Source organism: Delphinus delphis, chromosome 2 (assembly GCF_949987515.2).
Source record: "Delphinus delphis chromosome 2, mDelDel1.2, whole genome shotgun sequence".
In the NCBI taxonomy this organism is placed as follows: Eukaryota; Metazoa; Chordata; class Mammalia; order Artiodactyla; family Delphinidae; genus Delphinus; species Delphinus delphis.
Window position 1 is genome coordinate 144,945,161 of NC_082684.1, and position 20,955 is coordinate 144,966,115.

Below are 20,955 nucleotides of genomic sequence, written 5' to 3' on the forward strand. Positions count from 1 at the left end.
GGCTATTTAAAATAGCCCGTCTGCTTACACTGCCCAGTTCTGTGGGCATATCCACACCTGGAAATGCACCTGGTTCCTGGCCCTCAGTGAGTGACCACCACTCCTGCCTCGCTCACACTTTTGGACTCAGTTATACACCACTCAGTGGGTGGTGTCCATGGATGGTTCGGAGATCTCAGAACGTTTGTTCCATTTGGGGAGACAGGCAAGCACCTTACTAGGTTATTCTCTCTACTTCTATAAGTGTCTAAAGGTATTTCTAGCACTAAGACACTGTAACAGCCTTGTTAGAAAACAAAACTTTCCTCCTACAAACCTCACCACCAACAGACCATGCTTTCCCCTTCATCCATGATCCCTACCCACCCTCCCCTCACCGACTCACTCACAGACACAGTTTACTAATTCAGGGAACCAATGATCAGCAAAGAGAAAAGTGTCACAAACAAAATGGGACGCCCCTCAGCCATAAAAAAAGAACAAAATAATGCCATTTGCAGCAACATGGATGCAACTAGAGATTATCATACTAAGTGAAGTAAGTCAGACAGAGAAAGACAACATACCATATGATATCACCTATATGTGGAACCTAAAATGTGGCAGAAATGAACCTATCTACGAAACAGAAACAGACTCACAGACATAGAGAACAGACTTGTGGCTGCCAAGGGGGAGGGGGGAAGGGAAGGGATGGACTGGGAGTTTGGGGTTAGTAGATGCAAACTATTACGTTTAGAATGGATAAACAATAAGGTCCTACTGTATAGCACAGGGAACTATATCCAATCTCCTGGGATAAACCATAATGGAAAAGAAGATAAAAAAGAATGTCTCTATGTGTATAACTGAGTCACTTTGCTGGGCAGCAGAAGTCAGCACAACATTGTAAATCAACTATACTTCAATAAAAAAGTTTTTAATTTTTTCAAGAAAATGGGACCCTCCATGACCCCAACTCCCTTCCCCTCTGCCCTTCAGCAGAGAGAGAGGCCTCATTAAAAATGGAAATAGATTGCTGAAGAGACCCCAGAGAGCTCATGCCTCCATCTAAAATGGCAGCATGAAGACGTCATCCCAGGGCAACGCCCTTACTTGTAACGATCAGAGCAGACTCTTTGCCACAGAAGGAATCTGCTCTGCTTGTGTTACACACACTTACACACACACACACACACACAGAACAAAATCCTTAAGACGCACACAGGCTGCATGAGCTGGTCCCTACTCTGCTCTCCACTTCCTCTCACTCCAGACTTCCCGTCGTCCTTCACAGCCCAGCCTCACTGGCCTTCATTCAACACCTTGAACAGACTGCACCCCCTCCTTCCACCAAGCCCTGTGCACATGCTGTTTCCTCTGCCTGGAACATTCTGTGAGGTTTTTTTTAACCCTAGTTAATTCCCATTCATCCTTCAGATCTCCATCCTCATTTTGCTTGAGGAAGCTTCCCGTCCCTCCCTCCATTTCAAAGCGCTTATCACAACTGAATTACACATTTACACACATGACTGGCTGAACTCTGTCCGTCTCACCCCTCTTACCCATTTTATCCCCACAACCCAGCACAGTGCCTGGCCCACATGAAATGCTGGAATGGATACTTGCCCAATTAATGAATGACTATGAATGAACTACTTATTGACAGAGAGTCCAAATACTGTATCAACCATCCATTCCCAACGGTGAGGCGTTGATGCTGACTAGCGGTCGCCCAATCTTCTGCGTTATTTATGCCTCGTCCTCTGGGCATTCCTCATACAGGTGGGAAACGGGCAAGAGCTGTCCCCCCTCCCATAGGCGGGCTTAAAGCCTGTGTCAGATGCGGCACAGACAGTGTGACTCGCAGACCAGGCTGTTCTGCTATTCCTCCTGAGGCCAGGACAAGGCTTTTGTACTCCTTCTCCACCAAGTTTCCACACTTTCTCTTCACACTCCATGTGAATTCACTGTGATTTTCTGGGTCATCTGAGTGCTTTGGGCAACCTGAAAGCCGTGCTGCCACCTCCTCTCTCCCAGGAGCTACAGGAAAACGCCCTCCTACTCAACCTACACTTATGAGGCCTCAAGGGAGTGTCATTAAAACAAAGCGAGAGAGAGGCATGGACATATATACACTACCAAATGTAAGGTAGATAGCTAGTGGGAAGCAGCCGCCTAGCACAGGGAGATCAGCTCGGTGCTTTGTGACCGCCTGGAGGGGTGGGATAGGGAGGGTGGGAGGGACGGAGACGCAAGAGGGAAGAGATATGGGACCATATGTATATGTATAACTGATTCACTTTGTTATAAAGCAGAAACTAACACACCATTGTAAAGCAATTATACTCTAATAAAGATGTTAAAAAAAAAAAACCTGCCGAAGGCTGGCCTCTCTGTGTGAGGATCCTTTCTCCTGCACTGTGACACTCCCCACAGAACGGCAGCAGCTAAATCTGCTCCCTTGAAGTTAGGCGAGAGACCCGAAGGAGAGCTCCTTGGAGGCTGTCATCCTAGCGGGAAAGAGGCCTTCCCCATAAATATTCACTTCATGAGGTCCTACCCCTCCAGAAACCTTCCCTATAACTGGGACCTAATTGATTTTTTAAATAAATGAAATCTATTTTAACTCATCCCTCAGGTCAACGTTCTTTCTTTGTCTTGCATTTAGACTATTTAAACTTTCTAGCAATTCTAAATGTTAACCCTGAGTTTATTAAGAGGAGTTGGGTACAAAGCCAGCAGGTTCAAGATGGGATAATGTTCAGAAACTCTCAGAGAGGTCTTGGAAAGGAATTACCGTTTTCATGTCTAATTCTCGACTATTTGGTACGCAAAAGACATGTAGGGCGTCAAGTTACAGAACAGATGTGCTGGTGCTCTCCTGAACGCTGCCCTCAGGCGCCAGAAGCCCTTCCTGATCTCCTGCCCTGCATGTGCCTCAACCACAGCACCTATAACTTCATTCTCATCTTATTTGCACATTTCTCCCCACAAGGCTACAAAAGATCTTCCAAGCTGGAAACCATGGTTTGCCTGCCTTGTATCCTCAGTGACTGGCAGTGGTAAAGCACACTCAAATATCTGATGGAAAATGAATGGGCATGTCAGGGACTCTTACTCAGTCTTCTGCAGCCACAGCAAGTGACTCTGGCAGCTCCGATCCAACACCAGGAGGGAAGTGTTGGGATGTCCCGTTTACTGTTCACCAAGGCCCATAAGAGATTTATCAGGACCCATGCACCTGGGATCAGAGACACAGCAGGGATGGGGCACGTCTGGGGCTTTGATGGAAGGTTCAAAACGAACACCCTAGGATGCCACACCAGGCCTCTTTATTCAGGTACATTTTAATTAGTACAGAATGCAGAAGAGTGATGTAATTATGAAGAGCCAGCTCTGGGGGGAAAAAACTAGAGAGGAGAAAAAAATGAAAAGTAGAACCTTTTTAACCTTGAATGTTTCCCATGTTACTTTTGCCGACGGAGGGACCTGAGCCACTCTAGGCACACTCGAATCTGCAGAAAAGGGACATTTTCCTGTGGGCTCCTGATTACAAACCTGCCGCTTCCCCCGCTCTCAACAGCTGTCATTCAGAGTAACTTGATTACGTGAAGTTAAAGAGCTGAGGAAATAAGGATGTTTTACAGTTTCCCCGGCTAACGTGCCTCCACCGGAGAAGACAGAAATGAGATTTCACACTGAATTAGCCTTCTCTTAAGGAAGGCAATTCCATTGATCCTGAGATTAGCACTGGGTTTACCATCTGACCCTCGGCCGACCTTATGCTTTGAAAAGAAATTGTTCACAGATTGGTAGCCAAGAGGGAAGGAACAATCTACAGATGCTATGAGAAAGGAGCACGAGAGCACGTATTCATTTTTACAAGACTGAGCGACATTTCCAAATTATCAGGTGAAACACACACATAAGGGCATAATCTAAGGACAGTTCTGGAGGGGAAAAGAAAAGTTTCAACATCACTGAATTTGAATAAAATTTCTCTAAGGGTTATATAGAATATAAAATGTGGCTGTAACGTTAGAAAGAATTTACACTATAAAGAGCAGAACCATATAAAACCACACAGACTCAACGTATAAGTATGTAATATAAAAACGGGCTGCTTTTACAAGTTTCTCAAATGTTTCACTAATTAGGCCAAATACAACGCTTTTCCCCTTGCTTTTCTGTTACTGATCCTGGCTGCTTCTCTTCAGGTCTCTGCATCTGTGTCCTCCTCTTCTTCCCCCTATCCTAAGCCTGCCTTCTCCTCTCTTCTATTGCTCCGTAAGGCTCCAGCCCAAACACACATCTCACCTTCCCACCTAACAAGGTGTTGCTTATGCTGTACTCGGTACCCCAACTGTCCTCAGCCTCCATGCTCACATGTCCAAATACCACTCCCCTCTCACAGCTCCCTCCATGAAATCTTTCCTGGTTTCCACCAGCACAAGCCATCTCCTATAGCTTCACTTGGGGCATTTACTCTTTCCTACTCTGTAATCAGCAATACCAGGCCCCTGGGAACTGTCAAGTCCAAGAAGCAAGCTCTTAGAGGAGCTGGAATTTGAGCTGGGCCTACTCTCTGAGAAATCTGAAAATGCTGACCACCATCTACACTTCTCTCTTGCTCAAGAACTGGGGACAGGGAGGAGTAGGGATGAAAAGAAGACGCTAACAGCTATGGACGGTCTTCATTTCACTCCCAGATGACAGTCATGCACATCCCCACTGACTGTCCATTTCTGCACGTGGATCCCAGCCACTGCCACAGACCCAAGGAGAAAGAGGACATTTCCTTTTCAAAACTGGAAAGAGTATAAAAGAACATAACATAGAAAAAAAGTATGTTATGGAACAACATTCTATCTATCACACAGTCTTTTCAAAGACTGTGTGATAGATAGAATCCTCTAACAACGTAAAGACCCCTCCTTCTGTGGGGAGGGAACTGAAGCAGCTCACTTAATGCCCTGAACTACCACCGCTCTGAGGGGAAGTGACGTTCATTCTGCTGCACGAGGACACCCCACACCATCAGGGCGCTCATGAATTCTCCTCTGTTGAGCAATCAATCTGTTCTTTAAAAGGTGTGGCTGTCTGGGTCTACGAAAACCACTTTTACAGAGTATCTGTTTGGAATACCTATAAAACATTCTTAATATAATGTGACAGTTTTCACCAAATGTTCTAGTAATTTAAAACTTTTAGTGCTCAAGCTCAGGCCAGAATGAAATATTTGCTATTTGACAATGATAAAATAGCACTGTAGGGATTTTTGGCCCTGATTCAGTAGCAAAAATTAGAAAAACTGATGCTAGGAGGTTGGGCTGCCTCCAAAGACTTACCAAGGAAATAAACTTTTTAAATAAACTTTTTAATATAATGCAGTTCCTTAAAGAAATGTCAGCTTTTAGTCACAGTGGTGGGTGAGTCCCTCCCCTGAGGCAGGAAAAGGCTAAAGGCCAGTGTACAGGACTTCCCTAGTGGCGCAGTGGTTAAGAATCCGCCTGCCAGGGCAGGGGACACGGGTTCGAGCTCTGGTCCGGGAAGATCTCACATGCCACAGAGCAACTAAGCCCGTGCGCCACAACTACTGAGCCCCTGTGCCACAACTACTGAAGCCCACGTGCCTAGAGCCCGTGTTCCGCAACGAGAAGCCACCGCAATGAGACGCCCGTGCACCGCAACGAAGAGTAGCCCCCACTCACCACAACTAGAGAAAGCCCGCATGTAGCAATGAAGACCCAGTGCAGCCAAAAATTAATTAATTTTTTTAAAAAAGAACTTTGGAAAATATATCTCTTATGAAAAAATTTTTAAAATTAAAAAATAATAAAGGCCAGTGTAAAATTTAAGAAACTCTTTACTAAATTAAAAAATTATATTTAGGGCTTCTCTGGTGGCTCAGTGGTTGGGGGTCCGCCTGCCGACGCAGGGGACGCGGGTTTGTGCCCGGTCCGGGAGGATCCCACGTGCCACAGAGCGGCTGGGCCCGTGAGCCATGGCCGCTGAGCCTGCGCGTCCAGAGCCTGTGCTCTGCAGCGGGAGAGACCACAGCAGTGAGAGGCCCGCGTACTACAAAAAAAAAAAAAATATATATATATATATATATATATATATATATATATATATATATATATATGTATCTAATTCACTCTCCTCCAAGTAGTTAATATAATACTATTAAAATTCTATTATATAGTACTGATATGTAAATAATGTAACAAAAAGGCAGCATCAGGGCTTCCCTGGTGGCGCAGTGGTTGAGAGTCTGCCTGCCGATGCAGGGGACACGGGTTCGTGCCCCGGTCTGGGAAGATCCCACATGCCGTGGAGTGGCTGGGCCCGTGAGCCATGGCTGCTGAGCCTGCGCGTCCGGAGCCTGTGCTCCGCAACGGGAGAGGCCACAACAGTGAGAGGCCCACGTACCGGAAAAAAAAAAAAAAAAGGCAGCATCTGTCCATTACATTGACATAATTTTTTTCCATTAAATATGATTCTGCCACATTTGTTTGGAAAACACCTTCAGAAGCAAAAGCTAACAAGGTATAAAAAAACACAATCAGGATCCTCTTTAAGAAACTGCAGGGAAATGCAAAAGCAAGGCAGAGGGGCTTCCCTGGTGGCGCAGTGGTTGAGTCCGCCTGCCGATGCAGGGGACACGGGTTCGTGCCCTGGTCCAGGAAGATCCCACATGCCGCGGAGCGGCTGGGCCCGTGAGCCATGGCCGCTGGGCCTGTGCGTCCGGAGCCTGGGCTCCGCAACAGGAGAGGCCACAACAGTGAGAGGCCCGTGTACCGCAAAAAACAAACAAACAAACAAACAAAACAAAAGCAAGGCAGAGAAACAGAGTTTCCTAAAAGATCTCCCATGTCATCACTGGAGAAAATTCAACAGGAACCACACACCAGGCACTGAAAATCCAGTTAAGAGGGGAACTGATCCTCCACTTACTTGCACTCATCAGATGCGGCACAGATGTGACTGTGTCAGACACTGTGCTACGGACAGCCACAAGGCAACAAAGGGCACACACTGTCGACTACAAATGGCTTGTCGCTGGTCTATGTGATTCTTTTTTGTCTAATTTGAAGCAATGCTTAAATGTCAGGAGATCTCAAAATGCATTAGCCAGGCTTCGCAGGTGGCACAGTGGTTAAGAAACCACCTGCCAATGCAGGGCACACGGGTTCGAGCCCTGGTCCGGGAAGATCCCACATGCCATGGAGCAACTAAGCCCGTGCACCACAACTACTGAGCCTGCATGCCACAACTACTGAAGCCCACGCGCCTAGAGCCCGTGCTCTGCAACGAGAAGCCACCACAATGAGAAGCCCACACCTCACAACGAAGAGTAGCCCCCCTCGTCGCAACTAGAGAAAAGCCTGTGCGCAGCAACGAAAATGCAACGCAGCCAAAAATAAATAAAATTTAAAAACAACAACAAAAATGCAGTAGCCTAAGTCTTTACAGATTATCTCATTTCCATACAACAAAGATCCTCTTTCGCCTACCATGATTCCCTTCCCCACTTGTAACATGTGACAGCAGAGGACCTAGAAACTTCCAATAAAATCTCCTGCATCCCGTGTGTGGCATAAGTTTAATTTTCCTTACCGTCAAATTACTATAAACATGCCAAACACCATCCTCAACTACCCTTCAATGAATAAACCATGTTAACTCAACCTCTGACATAAGGTCTTAAGATGATAAGGACATGATGGGTCCAAAGGAAAATTATTTTACTCAGCAGCCTGTTGGCATGTTCCCCATGAAGCAACAGCACATAAAGGCCAAGAGAAAGGACACCAGGCTCCTGCACAGAAAGGAAATCAGGCGGAAAAAAGAGACATGTCCCTGCAAAGCAACGAAAATTAAATCAGTTTCGCTTTTCTCCCCCAAACTAAACCAAACCTTAAAAAAACTAAGATAGGCAAATCAACTTTTTTTTTAACTGTCTGTTATAATAACCCCAGGCAGACTATTTCCCAAATGTTTTATTGTTAGACAACAAACCCATCTTTCACTTCTTGTCATTTGCAATTACCACGCTGTAACTGAAAATCAGTGAGTCACTATGCAGCACAGGAGAGAGGGCCTACCAGCTCTGAGCTGTCACTGTAATCATCACAGAATAAACAAACAATATCAAGAGTTCTTTCTTCATCATCTTTAATCTGTATATTGCAAAGACTCTAAACAATTTATACTCTGTAATTCCCCTCTTTCCCTAAAGATGGCATGATATTTCACAACATTTTCCCCTTCATTTTCCCCTTTTCTTTAACAGCCCACATGAGGCCCGCACCAGAGACCTCAACATAATTTAGAATCTATCTGCAGGAGCCAAGAATTCAATTAAGAGAAAAATTATCTTGCAAGGGTTTGGGCAATTCAGCCCATTAACCCTCTTGTAACTCTGCTGAGAAAAGAACCTGAATTGTCTAACAAAAGGCTTCACAAGTCGGAAGGAACAGGCGGGGGCAGGGGTGAAGGATTCCAGAAATCTGGGTCCTGTCTGCAACCCTACCCCATTAGCAAAGTCACGCAGTGCCCTAGGCCAGCGACCTTTAGGAACCCTAGAGGGGTTCACTCCTGGGCTTTCTAAACCTCACTGCATGTAATAAGAGCTTCTAAGCAGGGTCCTTAACAATTTTTAAGTTTACAAACTTAAAACGGTGACCAACAGAACTGCTGAGTGTATTGTCTGTGAACAAGGTCTGGATCAATCATCTGATGAAACTGAGTTTCACCCTGTCACGAAAAGGCAGGCAAGCAACGGACACCCCCTCCGCACTCTGGCCGGGACCCACCTTGGTGGCCTCCTCTACGCTCTCCCGCAGGGCCCGCAGCTCGGCGTCGTACTGCTCCTTCAGCCTGTCCATCTCCTGGTCGTGACTGGAAACCTCTTCTTTCAGGGCTCCCTTCAGGGCGGTGAGTTCGCGCTCCCGCTTTCTCAAGAGGTCTTCCTGCTCCTCTTTGGCGATGAGTAGATGCTGAAGGTCCTGCTTTGCCTGCAGAAGCTCCTGGAGGGAGGAAACGCGGGCGGGGAGGTGAGGATGCGAGCCACCCTGCACCTCCCCCTCGGTCACCGGCACACAGGGCCCTACCCTTCCTTGCTTGTCCTCCGCACTCTCTCCTCCCGTACACTACACGCTGCTTTAGCCCCTCTCCTGCTCTCCCCTTCCCTTCCTCAGCGTCCACCATCCCCCTCGATTCGACTATCTTAGCTTTTCTGAGATTTAATTTGAGGGAGAAAAGGGAAACTGATTTCATTTTCGATGCTCTGAGGGGCCAGGTCTGCTTTTTCCGTCTCACATCACTTCGGTGCGATGGTCTGTAGCCCTTGCTGGCGGCCTTCAGGAGCCGTTGCTTCGTGGGGGGAATGCTGACTTGCTGGCCTCGCTTACTTCACCCCCAGAAGCCCGCGTGTACTCAAACCCTTAAGCCACAACCCGAGTCCTCGGGATGCCCCTGCCCCATGCTGAGCAGGCACGATATTCACACGTTCTCCGCCTTCACTGCCTCCTAACCTCACTGTTCATGAGCAAAGTCACAAGACTGGGGCAGCAAGTTCCGCGATAAATCGCATCACCTAAACACAAGGGTGTCCTGCCAAGGCTGGGCATTCCCTTCAGGTCACCATCTCTAGTCAGACCTGCTCAGCTCCCCTCAAGCTGAGGCTCACCCTCCCCGGCGGACACCCCTACTTTGTACTCAGCCAGGACTTGGGCTTGACCACCCAGCTCCTCTCTGGACGCCAGGGTTCCTCCCCACCCAAAGCCACTTCACAGACAACAAGCTTTCTCCCCTGCCACCCTGCTTCAAGTCTCTACTCATCAGCTGTCTTTTTTTTTCTGTCATTTTGCTCCTTTCTGTTTCCTTGAATGTATGTCCTTTTCCTCAGGGCACAAGGATCCTGAGTCAAGGGCAAAAACAAACAAACGAAAAAACAACGTTTTCCACCAAACTTTTTTTTTTTTTTTTTGTGGTACGCAGGCCTCTCACTGTTGTGGCCTCTCCCGTTGCGGAGCACAGGCTCCGGACGCGCAGGCTCAGCGGCCATGACTCACGGGCCCAGCCGCTCTGCGGCATGTGGGATCTTCCCGGACCGGGGCACGAACCCGTGTCCCCTGCATCGGCAGGCGGACTCTCAGCCACTGCGCCACCAGGGAAGCCCTCCACCAAACTTTTGAAAGTATAATTTCTGTTCACTGCCTCTACTCCTTGACCACCCTGTCACTCCTTACTCTCTTGCAAATGGCTTTTGTTCCTAGTCTGCTAAGCCTGTCCCCTCCAAGGTTGTACTGACCTCTTAATCTCCACATCCAATGGCCTTTTCTCAGTCCTCACTTTTCTCAATCCCTCTTTGATCCTCTTCACCTGTCCCCTTAGAAGTCTCTTCTGCCTTGCAGTTCAAAGACACTGCATGCTCCTGTTTTCTTCCCTCAGGCCACTTTTTCTGAGACAATCTTTTCTGGTTTTTCTCTCCCTCTTATTAAAAAGCTAAAATGATCCCCAAGAATGTGCCTTTGCATTCTTCATTCTTTTTTGGCAAGCTCATCCAGGTTTTTTTTTCCCCTCAATTTTAAATTCTATATAAATAACCCCCCAAACCTTTACCTCCAACCCTTATCTGAGTCCAGACCTGCGAGACTCATCCATCTCGATGTCCCTTGGGCACCTATGATTCCGGAGGCTTATGTTTCTCAGTGCTTTTTTTTTTTTTTTTGGTTTTTTTTTTGCGGTACGCGGGCCTCTCACTGTTGTGGCCTCTCCCGTTGCGGAGCGCAGGCTCAGCGGCCATGGCTTACAGGCCCAGCCGCTCCGCAGCATGTGGGATCTTCCCGGACCGGGGCACGAACCCGTGTCCCCTGCATCGGCAGGCGGACTCTCAACCACTGCGCCACCAGGGAAGCCCTCTCAATGAATTTTTCAAGTCCCTTCCTCTCCTCTTCTTTGGAACGGCAGTGCCTGCTCAGGAGCCTAGCAGCGACTTTGATCTCTCTCGTCCTTGTCCCTCACAACCAAAAAGTTAGTTCTGTAACATCTTAGACCCTTTCCCTCACCTCTCTGGTTGAGGCTCTCATCAACTCCAGCCCAGGTGGTTTGCAAGAGCTGCCCAACGGCTCCCAAGCTCCAGTTTCTCACCTGTAGCCTCTATGCCATCACCCACACAGCATCCTGTCTGGGATGCCCTTCGTCCCTCTCAGTCCCACGTCTCTCTGCCTTTCAGAAAACCTCTCAAGACTCAGATACTGTATGACCTCCTCCAAGAAGTCTTCCTTGAATCCCCTTCGTGAATACCCACCGCACTTAGGCTGTGCTTCTCATAGCACTTAATACTTTTACCATGCAGTCCTTGTATCTAGATTTTATTTTCCTATCTCTCTTGCTAGATTATCAGCTCCTTGAAAAAAGGACATAGATCTGATTTATATTTCTGATGCATGGATCAATGATATTGGGAGTGGGCCTGTTCTGGACATAAATAAATTAACATGGGCAGTACAGCAGGAGTCTGGAGATGTCAGAATTCTAAACTTGTCTATTCTTTCACTGGCAGCTTCTAAGTAAATACGCATCCTGTCCTCTTGGAGCTCCTGGCAAACTGAAGGCGTGGTTGCCACCTGGGACCCGAGGCCTCAGAGATGATACACTACTTTCCATTTAAGAAGTGGGTCACTGATGAGCAGATGAAACTACCTGTAACAAGTTAAGAATAACTGACAATGGAATCTCTTTCCTTTACTCTAGGCATGCACATCCATTAAACCAGGGGAGCCTCTGCAATCCCAGGACAGAGCTGCATTGCACAGACTAAGAATTAGTCCTTCAAGAATCTAGCCAGCAAGCACTAAGAAGCTTAGAAGAAACTTCCAGAGACTCGTCTAGGCAACTAGAGCAACTCTGGCTCTTCCAAAGCACCAAACACAGAACACATAAGTAAATTTTATGAAAATATACCCCCGTCCTGATATTTGTCAAAGGAGATGCCCTGTGCTTCCCACTGTCCAGTCCCTCCTTAGGGATATTAGAAACACCCGCAAACCCCCCCCCCCCCATCACTGTTGCTATTGGCTATCTCTCTAGGCCTTCCCGGAGCCTCCTGCCAGCTTCTTCACAATTGCCCTTGCGAGCCTACCCCCGTTTCCTGCTCTTATTTTCACACATTTCTCAATTGTTTTAACAATAAGTCAGTTCCTCTTCCCACACTTATCTTTTCCAGGATATATCTGTGTTTTGTGTTGCCTTTTGTGCACTGCCACCAATGCATGTCAAGAACCTGTTTTTATGGTCCATTCTACACCAACACGCTGTTATCTGTGTCTGGGGCTGTTGCTTAAGTGGACTCTGTTGCACAAATCCAATCAGATTATACCTCACCGTATCACTGAGTAGCACTTGAAGCTTTCCAGGGTAGAGACCGAAAGGGACGGGAGATTTCAAAAACTTCACTTCATCACCTCGGTGGCTTCACTGCCAATTATATCAAGCCAAAGAAGTGAGAGAAAACATATAAACCTCAAAATACACGTGAACGTCTAATAGAGATGCACATGCCTCTCTGGAGACTCCAATCAAAGCAAACAAAGGAAAACTCTGGGCACTCAGAATCAGTACTTTCAAAACCTATACACATCCAGGCTAGCTGCACACATGAAAGTACAAGAGATAGAGACCTAGTATGGATGTGTATTTGGGGGTGGGTACAGGGTAGGCTAAAAAAATTGACTGTGTTTGGTACTTACTACATAATAGGAATTACGCTAAGCATTTCTAAAAATCATAGGAGAGGGCCTCCCTGGTGGCGCAGTGGTTGAGAGTCCGCCTGCCGATGCAGGGGACACGGGTTCGTGCCCCGGTCCGGGAAGATCCCACATGCCGCGGAGCGGCTGGGCCCGAGAGCCATGGCCGCTGAGCCTGCGCGTCCGGAGCCTGTGCTCCGCAATGGGAGAGGCCACAACAGTGAGAGGCCCGCGTACCGGGAAAAAAAAAAAAAAAAAAAAAAAAAAAAATCATAGGAGATGAATATTATTATTTAAAAAACAAAAAACTGGAGCTCCGAGACGCTAAGATGCCTAAGATCACGCAGTTTGTAAGTGGTAGAGCGAAGACTGGGACCCAGGTTGGATACCAATGCCCGTTCTCTTCACTACACAGCCTCTGCAGGCCTGATGACAAAACTACACACTCAAGAAAGTCTGAGGAGCGGGCAGTTACTCAGTCTCTCAGATGCAAATGAACGGTGTATTGAGTTCTGCTCAAGTGCTTGTAAGGAGGTCCACCTTTTTAAACAGGAGCAAAGAAACCTGCCCAGAACCTGAAAAGACAAGAAGGAAAGTTGAGAAGAAAAGGAAGCATGCTCTGGGCCCCAGCTGTTACTAGCAGCAGCCAGTGGCTGTCCTGACAGCAGGGGCACCAAAAGACACAAACCAGAATGTCCTGAGTAGCAGTTCATCTGCCCACAGAAAGTTTCACTTCACACACCACCTACTCACAAGTATTCCATGTCAAAATGAGAAAACAAAACTGATCTAGACTCTCTTTTGCATAAAAGCTTCCCAGAAGTTCTACAGAGTCCCTATCTCTGGCCCACACTCATTGAAAGGAAAAGTAAAGGTCTTTTATCAAAACTATAGCTGCCAAAGAATTATTTTTTTCCCCAGAAGGATGGCCTAAAAAGTGTAACACAGTTGATGAAAAACATGATTTTTTCTCTTGCTTCTTTAGTAAAATGTGTATAATGTTCAGTAACATCACAACACAATAAGCTTATAATTATTCTAGAGATGTCATTTCTGAGCACAGCCTATCCCCAGACCAATAGGATTTTAAAACCAGAATAGTTTACTGATATCTAAGTACCTGTATCTTGGTAAATGTCAGGGATAAAACACCATGAGATTCTGTTGGCCCATCTATCAACACTACAGGCTCCCATCAAAGACAATCTTTGGTAATTAGAAAAACCCACCATCATGAGGCATAGAGAGATGTCGCATGTTTACCCATCACTCCAAGAACAGAGGGAAATGTATTTATGGACAAAGAAGTGACTGAAAACTTGACCTAAAATTATTTTTGTATCTTGAGTTAAAAAAGAAATTCGGAACCATCAGTTGTTTAACTAAGAAATAACAGTCATCCTATTCTTGGTCAATTATTTGGCTTCTCCTAAAAAAACAGGATATTTTCTACTATTTCTTCCTTTTTTCCTTCCTTCTTTCCTTTTTTTTTTTTAATGATTTTATTCTCTCTTAATGTTACTTTACTGACTCCATATAGGGGCCCAATGTTATTGAACAGAATGTGAAGTATTAAAAAATATTTCATGAGAAATCTTATGCATTATGCAGGCCTCACAAAATTTAGGGCCTTCAAGCTTTTGCAAACATTAAAAAGCAGAAGTGTTTAATGTTCATTGTGTTTAAGAGTCTGTTCTAAGCCAAGTGCCATGGAAAACTTGGCTACAACTATAATCTGTTATCAGATTCCCCCAGGCCACTTTTTATTAAGATATGAAGAATAAACTGAAAGTGACGAGGAGATGGGGTTTATTTTATTAGTGATATAGAAACCATAGATCGTTTTTTAAATGTTGCTGACACGTCAAAGGAAACTGATAAAAAGAGTGAGGACAATTTTCCAGAGGGAGAGAAACCCACTTTGGCATAGAGAAGCTAATTGTGTCCTAACTTTTCTTGCCGAAAGGCAGCAATAGATGATATAGCTTCCATTACAGGAAAGAGGCAAATAACCAGAAAACCGGCAACACCAGGAACATTTTTAAGAAAAGATGTACGCTGTTTCCCTTTCCTGAGTCTCTCACTATTAGCCTCTGCCTGAAAACACATCACCAAAGCTGAAGCTCATATCCCAGTTACCACTATAAGTCAAAAAGCTAGTTATGTTCAGTTAATATATGCTCACTATACTGTGTTCAAAGAGGCAAAGAAGCTACAGTTCATTTCAGAATTATTCCCTTTTTTTTTTTTTAGTGGTGGCATTTTAAAAATAATTTATCTTTTTTTTTTTTCTTTTCTCCTTTGGCCACACAGCACAGCATGTGGGATCTTAGTTCCCCGACTAGGGATCGAACCTGTGCCCCTTGCATTGAAAGCACAGAGTCTTAACCTCTGGACTACCAGGGAAGTCCCTAAAATTAATTTAAATATTGAAATTTATTTATTCATTTGCTCTGTTGCCTGGCACTATGCTAGGCATGAAATGTGGGAAGAAGCAAAGATGATATGCTCTTCAATGAGCTGGCTAGTAAAAGAAATAGCAAATCAGAGCAAGCTCAAATGCACTAAAACAGAGAATCTAAAAGGATAGAAAATACCTGGGGAAAGGACAACTAACAATTTTAGGTTTTAGTTACTAGGAAAATTCAGAACTTAAGAGACTTCCTGATAGTTAAGATAATATCTTTCCCTTTTAGAATCAGTGAGGTGTCCACACAAGGAATCATAGACTATGGGGAAGTCTTACCTTCTATTTAAATGCTTCTGAAGTTACTTTTTTTTTTTTTCCGGTACGCGGGCCTCTCACTGCCGTGGCCTCTCCCCTTGCGGAGCACAGGCTCCGGACGCACAGGCTCAGCGGCCATGGCTCACGGGCCCAGCTGTTCCGCGGCATGTGGGATCCTCCCGGACCGGGGCACGAACCCGTGTCCCCCGCATCCGCAGGCAGACTCTCAACCACTGCACCACCAGGGAAGCCCTGAAGCTACATTTTTATCAAAAGTCATAACCTGTTCAGTGACATTTCTCTCCTTAGGAAATTTTTCTAAAGAAGTAAAAGAATACATATAAAAAATTCAACATATTTTCTCATAATTTAAAAAAAAAAGAAACAACTTAAATATTGGAGGATGGTTAAGCATATTGTGGGGTATCTTTTTAAAAATGAAATATGAAGACTATAAAGTATCATAAAGAAAAATATTTCTGACGTATTAACTTTTAAAAGCAGGTATCAAAACTGTAGACACACTATATTTGTTCCTACATTATAGATGAAATCTGTCAATGAATAGGGAAACAAATAAAAATGTAGGAAAAAAGGGCTTCCCTGGTGGCGCAGTGGTTGAGAGTCCGCCTGCCGATGCAGGGGACACGGGTTCGTGCCCTGGTCCGGGAAGATCCCACATGCCGCGGAGCGGCTGGACCCATGAGCCATGGCCGCTGAGCCTGCACGTCCGGGACCTGTGCTCTGCAATGGGAGAGGCCACGGCAGTGAGCGGCCCGCGCACCGCAAAAAAAAAAAAAAAAAAAAAAAACTGTAGGAAAAAAACATTTGTTAAGGTATTAGGAAAATATGTGCATTTCCGCCCCCCCCAATTTTTTTTTAAATCTTTATTGAATTTGTTACAATATTGCTTCTGTTTTATGTTCTGGTTTTTTGCCCGAAAGGCATGGGGGATCTTAGCTCCCTGACCAGGGATCGAACCTGCACCCCCTGCTTTGGAAGGTGAAGTCTTAACCACTGGACCACCAGGGAAGCCCCTCACCCCCCATTTTAAAATTTCATCTTATGTGATTTTCTTAACACTTCAGTGATAGATACACGTACCTTCAAAGCCCCATCCTAATGTACCTTGTCTTGGTAACCCTGAGCCCTGAGAAGAAGACAGAGCCAGGAGAAGCAGAAGATTACCACAAATGCAGTGGTTTTTAAGGAATCTTTGGATGAATAGAAATACCAGGTGGTAAGGAGCAGGCCTGAGGCTTTCTCAGGAGAAAGTGGTCTCAACAGAGACAAAGAGACGGTCACATGGGGGGGAAGAGAAAATGACCCCCTCCTGCCCACGTGAAAATGAATTCATGAGAAGGCCTCTGCCCTGCGGCCACAAACGCTCCACTCTCCTCTCCACTCCTGCCAAGTCAAGGGGAAGAGAGATGCTAAATCCTAAAGATCAGGAACAACAATGCCTCCTGGGCAAGGACTTCAAAAGTAAACATGGAAGAGGGTGAGAAAAAACAATGGACTAGGGGTAAGACAGGAATAAAGACACAGACCTACTAGAGAATGGACTTGAGGATATGGGGAGGGGGAAGGGTAAGCTGTGACAAAGCGAGAGAGAGAGAGGCATGGACATATATACACTACCAAACGTAAGGTAGATAGCTAGTGGGAAGCAGCCGCATAGCACAGGGAGATCAGCTCGGTGCTTTGTGACCACCTAGAGGGGTGGGATAGGGAGGGTGGGAGGGAGGGAGATGCAAGACGGAAGAGATATGGGAACATATGTGTATGTATAACTGATTCACTTTGTTATAAAGCAGAAACTAACACACCATTGTAAAGCAATTATACTCCAATAAAGATGTAAAAATAAAATAAATAAAATTAAATAAAATTAAAAAAACAATGGACAGCTGAGACAGAGGAAGCTACAAGGAATTACGAGACAGCAGCTTTTAACCCCAAGAAAAGGACCAAGATGAGATCCAAGCCCTTAGGGGAAAAGCAGTAGAGAGTGAAAGTTAAATACTAACAAGTTACCTTTATTTTCTCATGGGTTTTTTTGTTTGTTCTGGCTTTGTTCTAAATTGTGTATCATTTACTTGTTGGGCTGTTCCTACAAACCAAAGCTTTTATAAGCTAGCTAAACTGAACTAAACTTCAAAACTAAGCCAAAGACACAGGTGATGCTAAAGTTATAGCAAAGATTCACTTTGTTATACAGCAGAAACTAACACAACATTGTAAAGCAATTATACTCCAATAAAGATGTTAAGAAAAAAAAGCTATAGCAAGTATCAAAATATCTACACAGCACAGCTCTTCTTCTGATCCTCAATTAGATTCATTCTCCAGAAAAAAATGTAGACGTTCAAAACCTATTCTTACTCTCTAATCATTTCACACATGTGTATCTAACACCTCAACAGGATGGTAATCTAATTCAGAGAAGAGATAATAATTGTCTCTGAAAAAAACCGTAATAATTAACAAATGGAAGCAGAAGAAGGAATCAACCTTATTCACTGACTCACAGATTGATAATATCAATAGGGGATAGACTGATATGGGCAGAAGCCAGATTGGCGGCCTGTGTATAGAGCAAGTAGATTCATTCATTTACTCACTCACTCACTCACTCATTCAAAATGCATCCATCTAGCTGTCCACCAAATATTTCCTGAGCGCTATATGTCCTAGCCACTGGAATAACTGCTGAGGATATAGTGCTAAGCCAACCATCACCAACTCTGCCCTCTTGGAACTTACAGTCTTATGGGGCCTTTAAACAAATAAAAACTTAACCTGTGATAAGTGGTGTATGGGCATTAACATAATACTAATGTCTTTTAAATGTTTTTTCATAATAGCATTACTTACAAAGTATCTTTGCTCAAAATTTAATTGGTGTTTAGATCTAAACTCAAATTTACTAGAAATACAGGGGAGGGTGGATCAAGTTAATGGACAACATAAGGAAACAATTAGAAAATCCAGAATGTGGAGCACTTGTCTGGGCTCTTCAGAAGTGGGATGGGAGGGCTTCCCTGGTGGCACAATGGTTGAGAGTCCGCCTGCCAATGCAGGGGACACAGGTTCGTGCCCCAGTCCGGGAGGATCCCACATACCGCGGAGCAGCTGGGCCCGTGAGCCATGGCCGCTGAGCCTGCGCGTCCGGAGCCTGTGCTCCGCAACGGGAGAGGCCACCGCAGTGAGAGGCCCGCGTACCGCAAAAACAAACAAACAAACAAACAAAAAAACAGAAGTGGGATGGGAGAAAAAGAGCAAGGAGTAGGGGATGCAGGGACAACAGAGGCTATACTAAGAAAAGTGAACTCTGAGAGAGAGAATAATGAAAGCAGTGTGGGATTCCTGACTGGATTCTGGCTTGGGGGAAAAACAACTAGCAAATACTCTTGAGGGACAGCTGGCAAATGATGAATAAAGACCATATATTGTATATAATACAACATAGGAATTAACTTTGCAGATGTGATAACAGTATTGTGGTTATAAGAAAATTCCCTAATTATTCAAATGCATGCTGAAAAATTTAGGGGTGAGACGTGGTTTTATCTATAAATTACTCTGAAATGGTTCAGCAAAGATGAATAGATATAAAGCAACGATACTCCAATGAAAATTAACTTTAAAAAAAGATGAATAGATAGATGAATGAAAAAAAAGAAAAATGAATGGATGGAGAGAAGAAAAAAGTGGAGTAAATAGGGCAACATGTTGATAACTGTTGGATTTGGACTGGGACTCTACGGCAGTTAACACATTATTCTGTTTTTCTGTACAGCTGAAAATTTTCCTAAGACAAACTATTGCATATGATGCTCTCACAGAAGGGAACATAGGGACAGGTAGAACAAACACACAACAGAGTATGGCTCCCAGTTCCCCCACCCATCCCATACTGTCCAGGCAGACGGGGCCTCTCTTGTCACCTGACCCCAGCCCCGCTTACCTCAATCAGAGCCCCCTTCTCCCTGTCCTCGGACTGTTTGGCACTGTCCAATTCATCATGCATTTCTGAGAGCTGGTCCTGGAGATCCCTGATCTCAGTCTGGTGCTGTTCTCGTTCCATCTTCACCTGGAACAGCCTGGCAGGAAAGGAAGCCCATGAGAGAGTTTCTCCTGGCCTCTGCTTATTTTCATCCAGTCTGCTTTCAGAGCTTCAGTTCATCAAGCAGAGTCACCTGAATCCCCAAGGAGCCTCCCATTTTCTGTTCTGCACTGAACAGAAAGTCACAAACCAGAAAGGCACCGGTAAGAACTCATGTCTACAGTCTAATTTGCCCAACAAGAAGACAAGTGAGAACTCAAACCAATGTAATGGGAAAGGTTATACAGTGACATTTCCTCCCCAGAAGGAGATCACGGGGTACTAGAATTTGGACATAGAAGATAAGGAATCAGGAAAAAGAGCACAACTTTTATGATAAATGTTTTCATTAAAGCCACCCCACTCCCTACCAGCCTACTCCACCCCATCCCCAGTACTCTAGACCAGGAGAGTTAGCAAATTATGGCCCATGAGCCAATCTGGCCCACTGCCTGCTTTTGTAAATAAAGTTTTACTGGAACACAGCCACGCTCATTCATTTATGTATTGTTTATGGTCATTTGCACAATACAATGGTAGAATTGAACAGTTCCAACAAAGACCATATGGCCCATAAACCCTAAAGCATTTACTATCTGACAGAGAAAGTTTGCCAACCTCTGCTCTAAATGGAACTCACAACTATTCTACCTTTTGTGTTGTAAAGTCTTTACTGCACTCTAAATTTTGATTTTTTCCTTACCAACCTCTTTCCTGAAATTAACCTCTAAGAATGTTTCAAAAGCAAACACTACACCATCAAAATGGCAAAGGTAATCAAATGCTTTTATGATATAATGTCCTGTTTTTCTTGAATTTCCCTCTAGATTTCACTCCTGCTTAACCTCTCAAGGCTTCTGTCATGGCCAGTGGGCTTCATGGCACCATCCATTTTCACACCTTCGTTTCAAATCCTCTTGTCACAGATTTTAACACAACATGATGGCAGGGCCATCTTGGGCTTGTCTTTCCTTCTCTGAAGACCCAAAGGAAGTATATAAGCACTGGTCACAAAATTGGTCAGCACTGGGCTTCCCTGATGGCGCAGTGGTTGGGAGTCCGCCTGCCGATGCAGGGGACGTGGGTTCGTGCCCCGGTCTGGGAGGATCCCGCGTGCCGCGGAGCGGCTGGGCCCGTGAGCCATGGCTGCTGAGCCTGTGCGCCCGGAGCCTGTGCTCCGCAGCGGGAGAGGCCGTAGCAGTGAGAGGCCCGCGTACCGCCAAAAAAAAAAAAAAATTGGTCAGCACCATCCAGGACAAAATTCAGAACGTGGGAGACTGTGGAGGTCATGTGACACAGGCTTTTTAGAGGCTGGACCCAGGCTCTTTGAGATCTGTCCTTAGATATCACCACTCGGCATTCCTTGCTTCTCACTTGACTGCTCT

The 20,955-nt window shown here is 45.2% G+C and overlaps 1 protein-coding gene across 5 annotated transcripts in view; it reads right to left on the reverse strand.

Annotated features, from left to right (window-relative positions):
* CGNL1 (cingulin like 1) overlaps window positions 1-20,955 on the reverse strand; it is a 156,614-nt gene that overhangs the window by 71,971 nt on the left and 63,688 nt on the right. For all 5 annotated transcript variants that reach the window (XM_060005909.1, XM_060005908.1, XM_060005906.1 and 2 more), the window contains exons 7-8: window positions 19,433-19,568; window positions 8,802-9,014 (exon numbers count right to left, since the gene is read on the reverse strand). In XM_060005909.1, coding sequence (XP_059861892.1) covers window positions 8,802-9,014; window positions 19,433-19,568 — 349 coding nt within the window. The remainder of the gene's footprint in view (window positions 1-8,801; window positions 9,015-19,432; window positions 19,569-20,955) is intronic.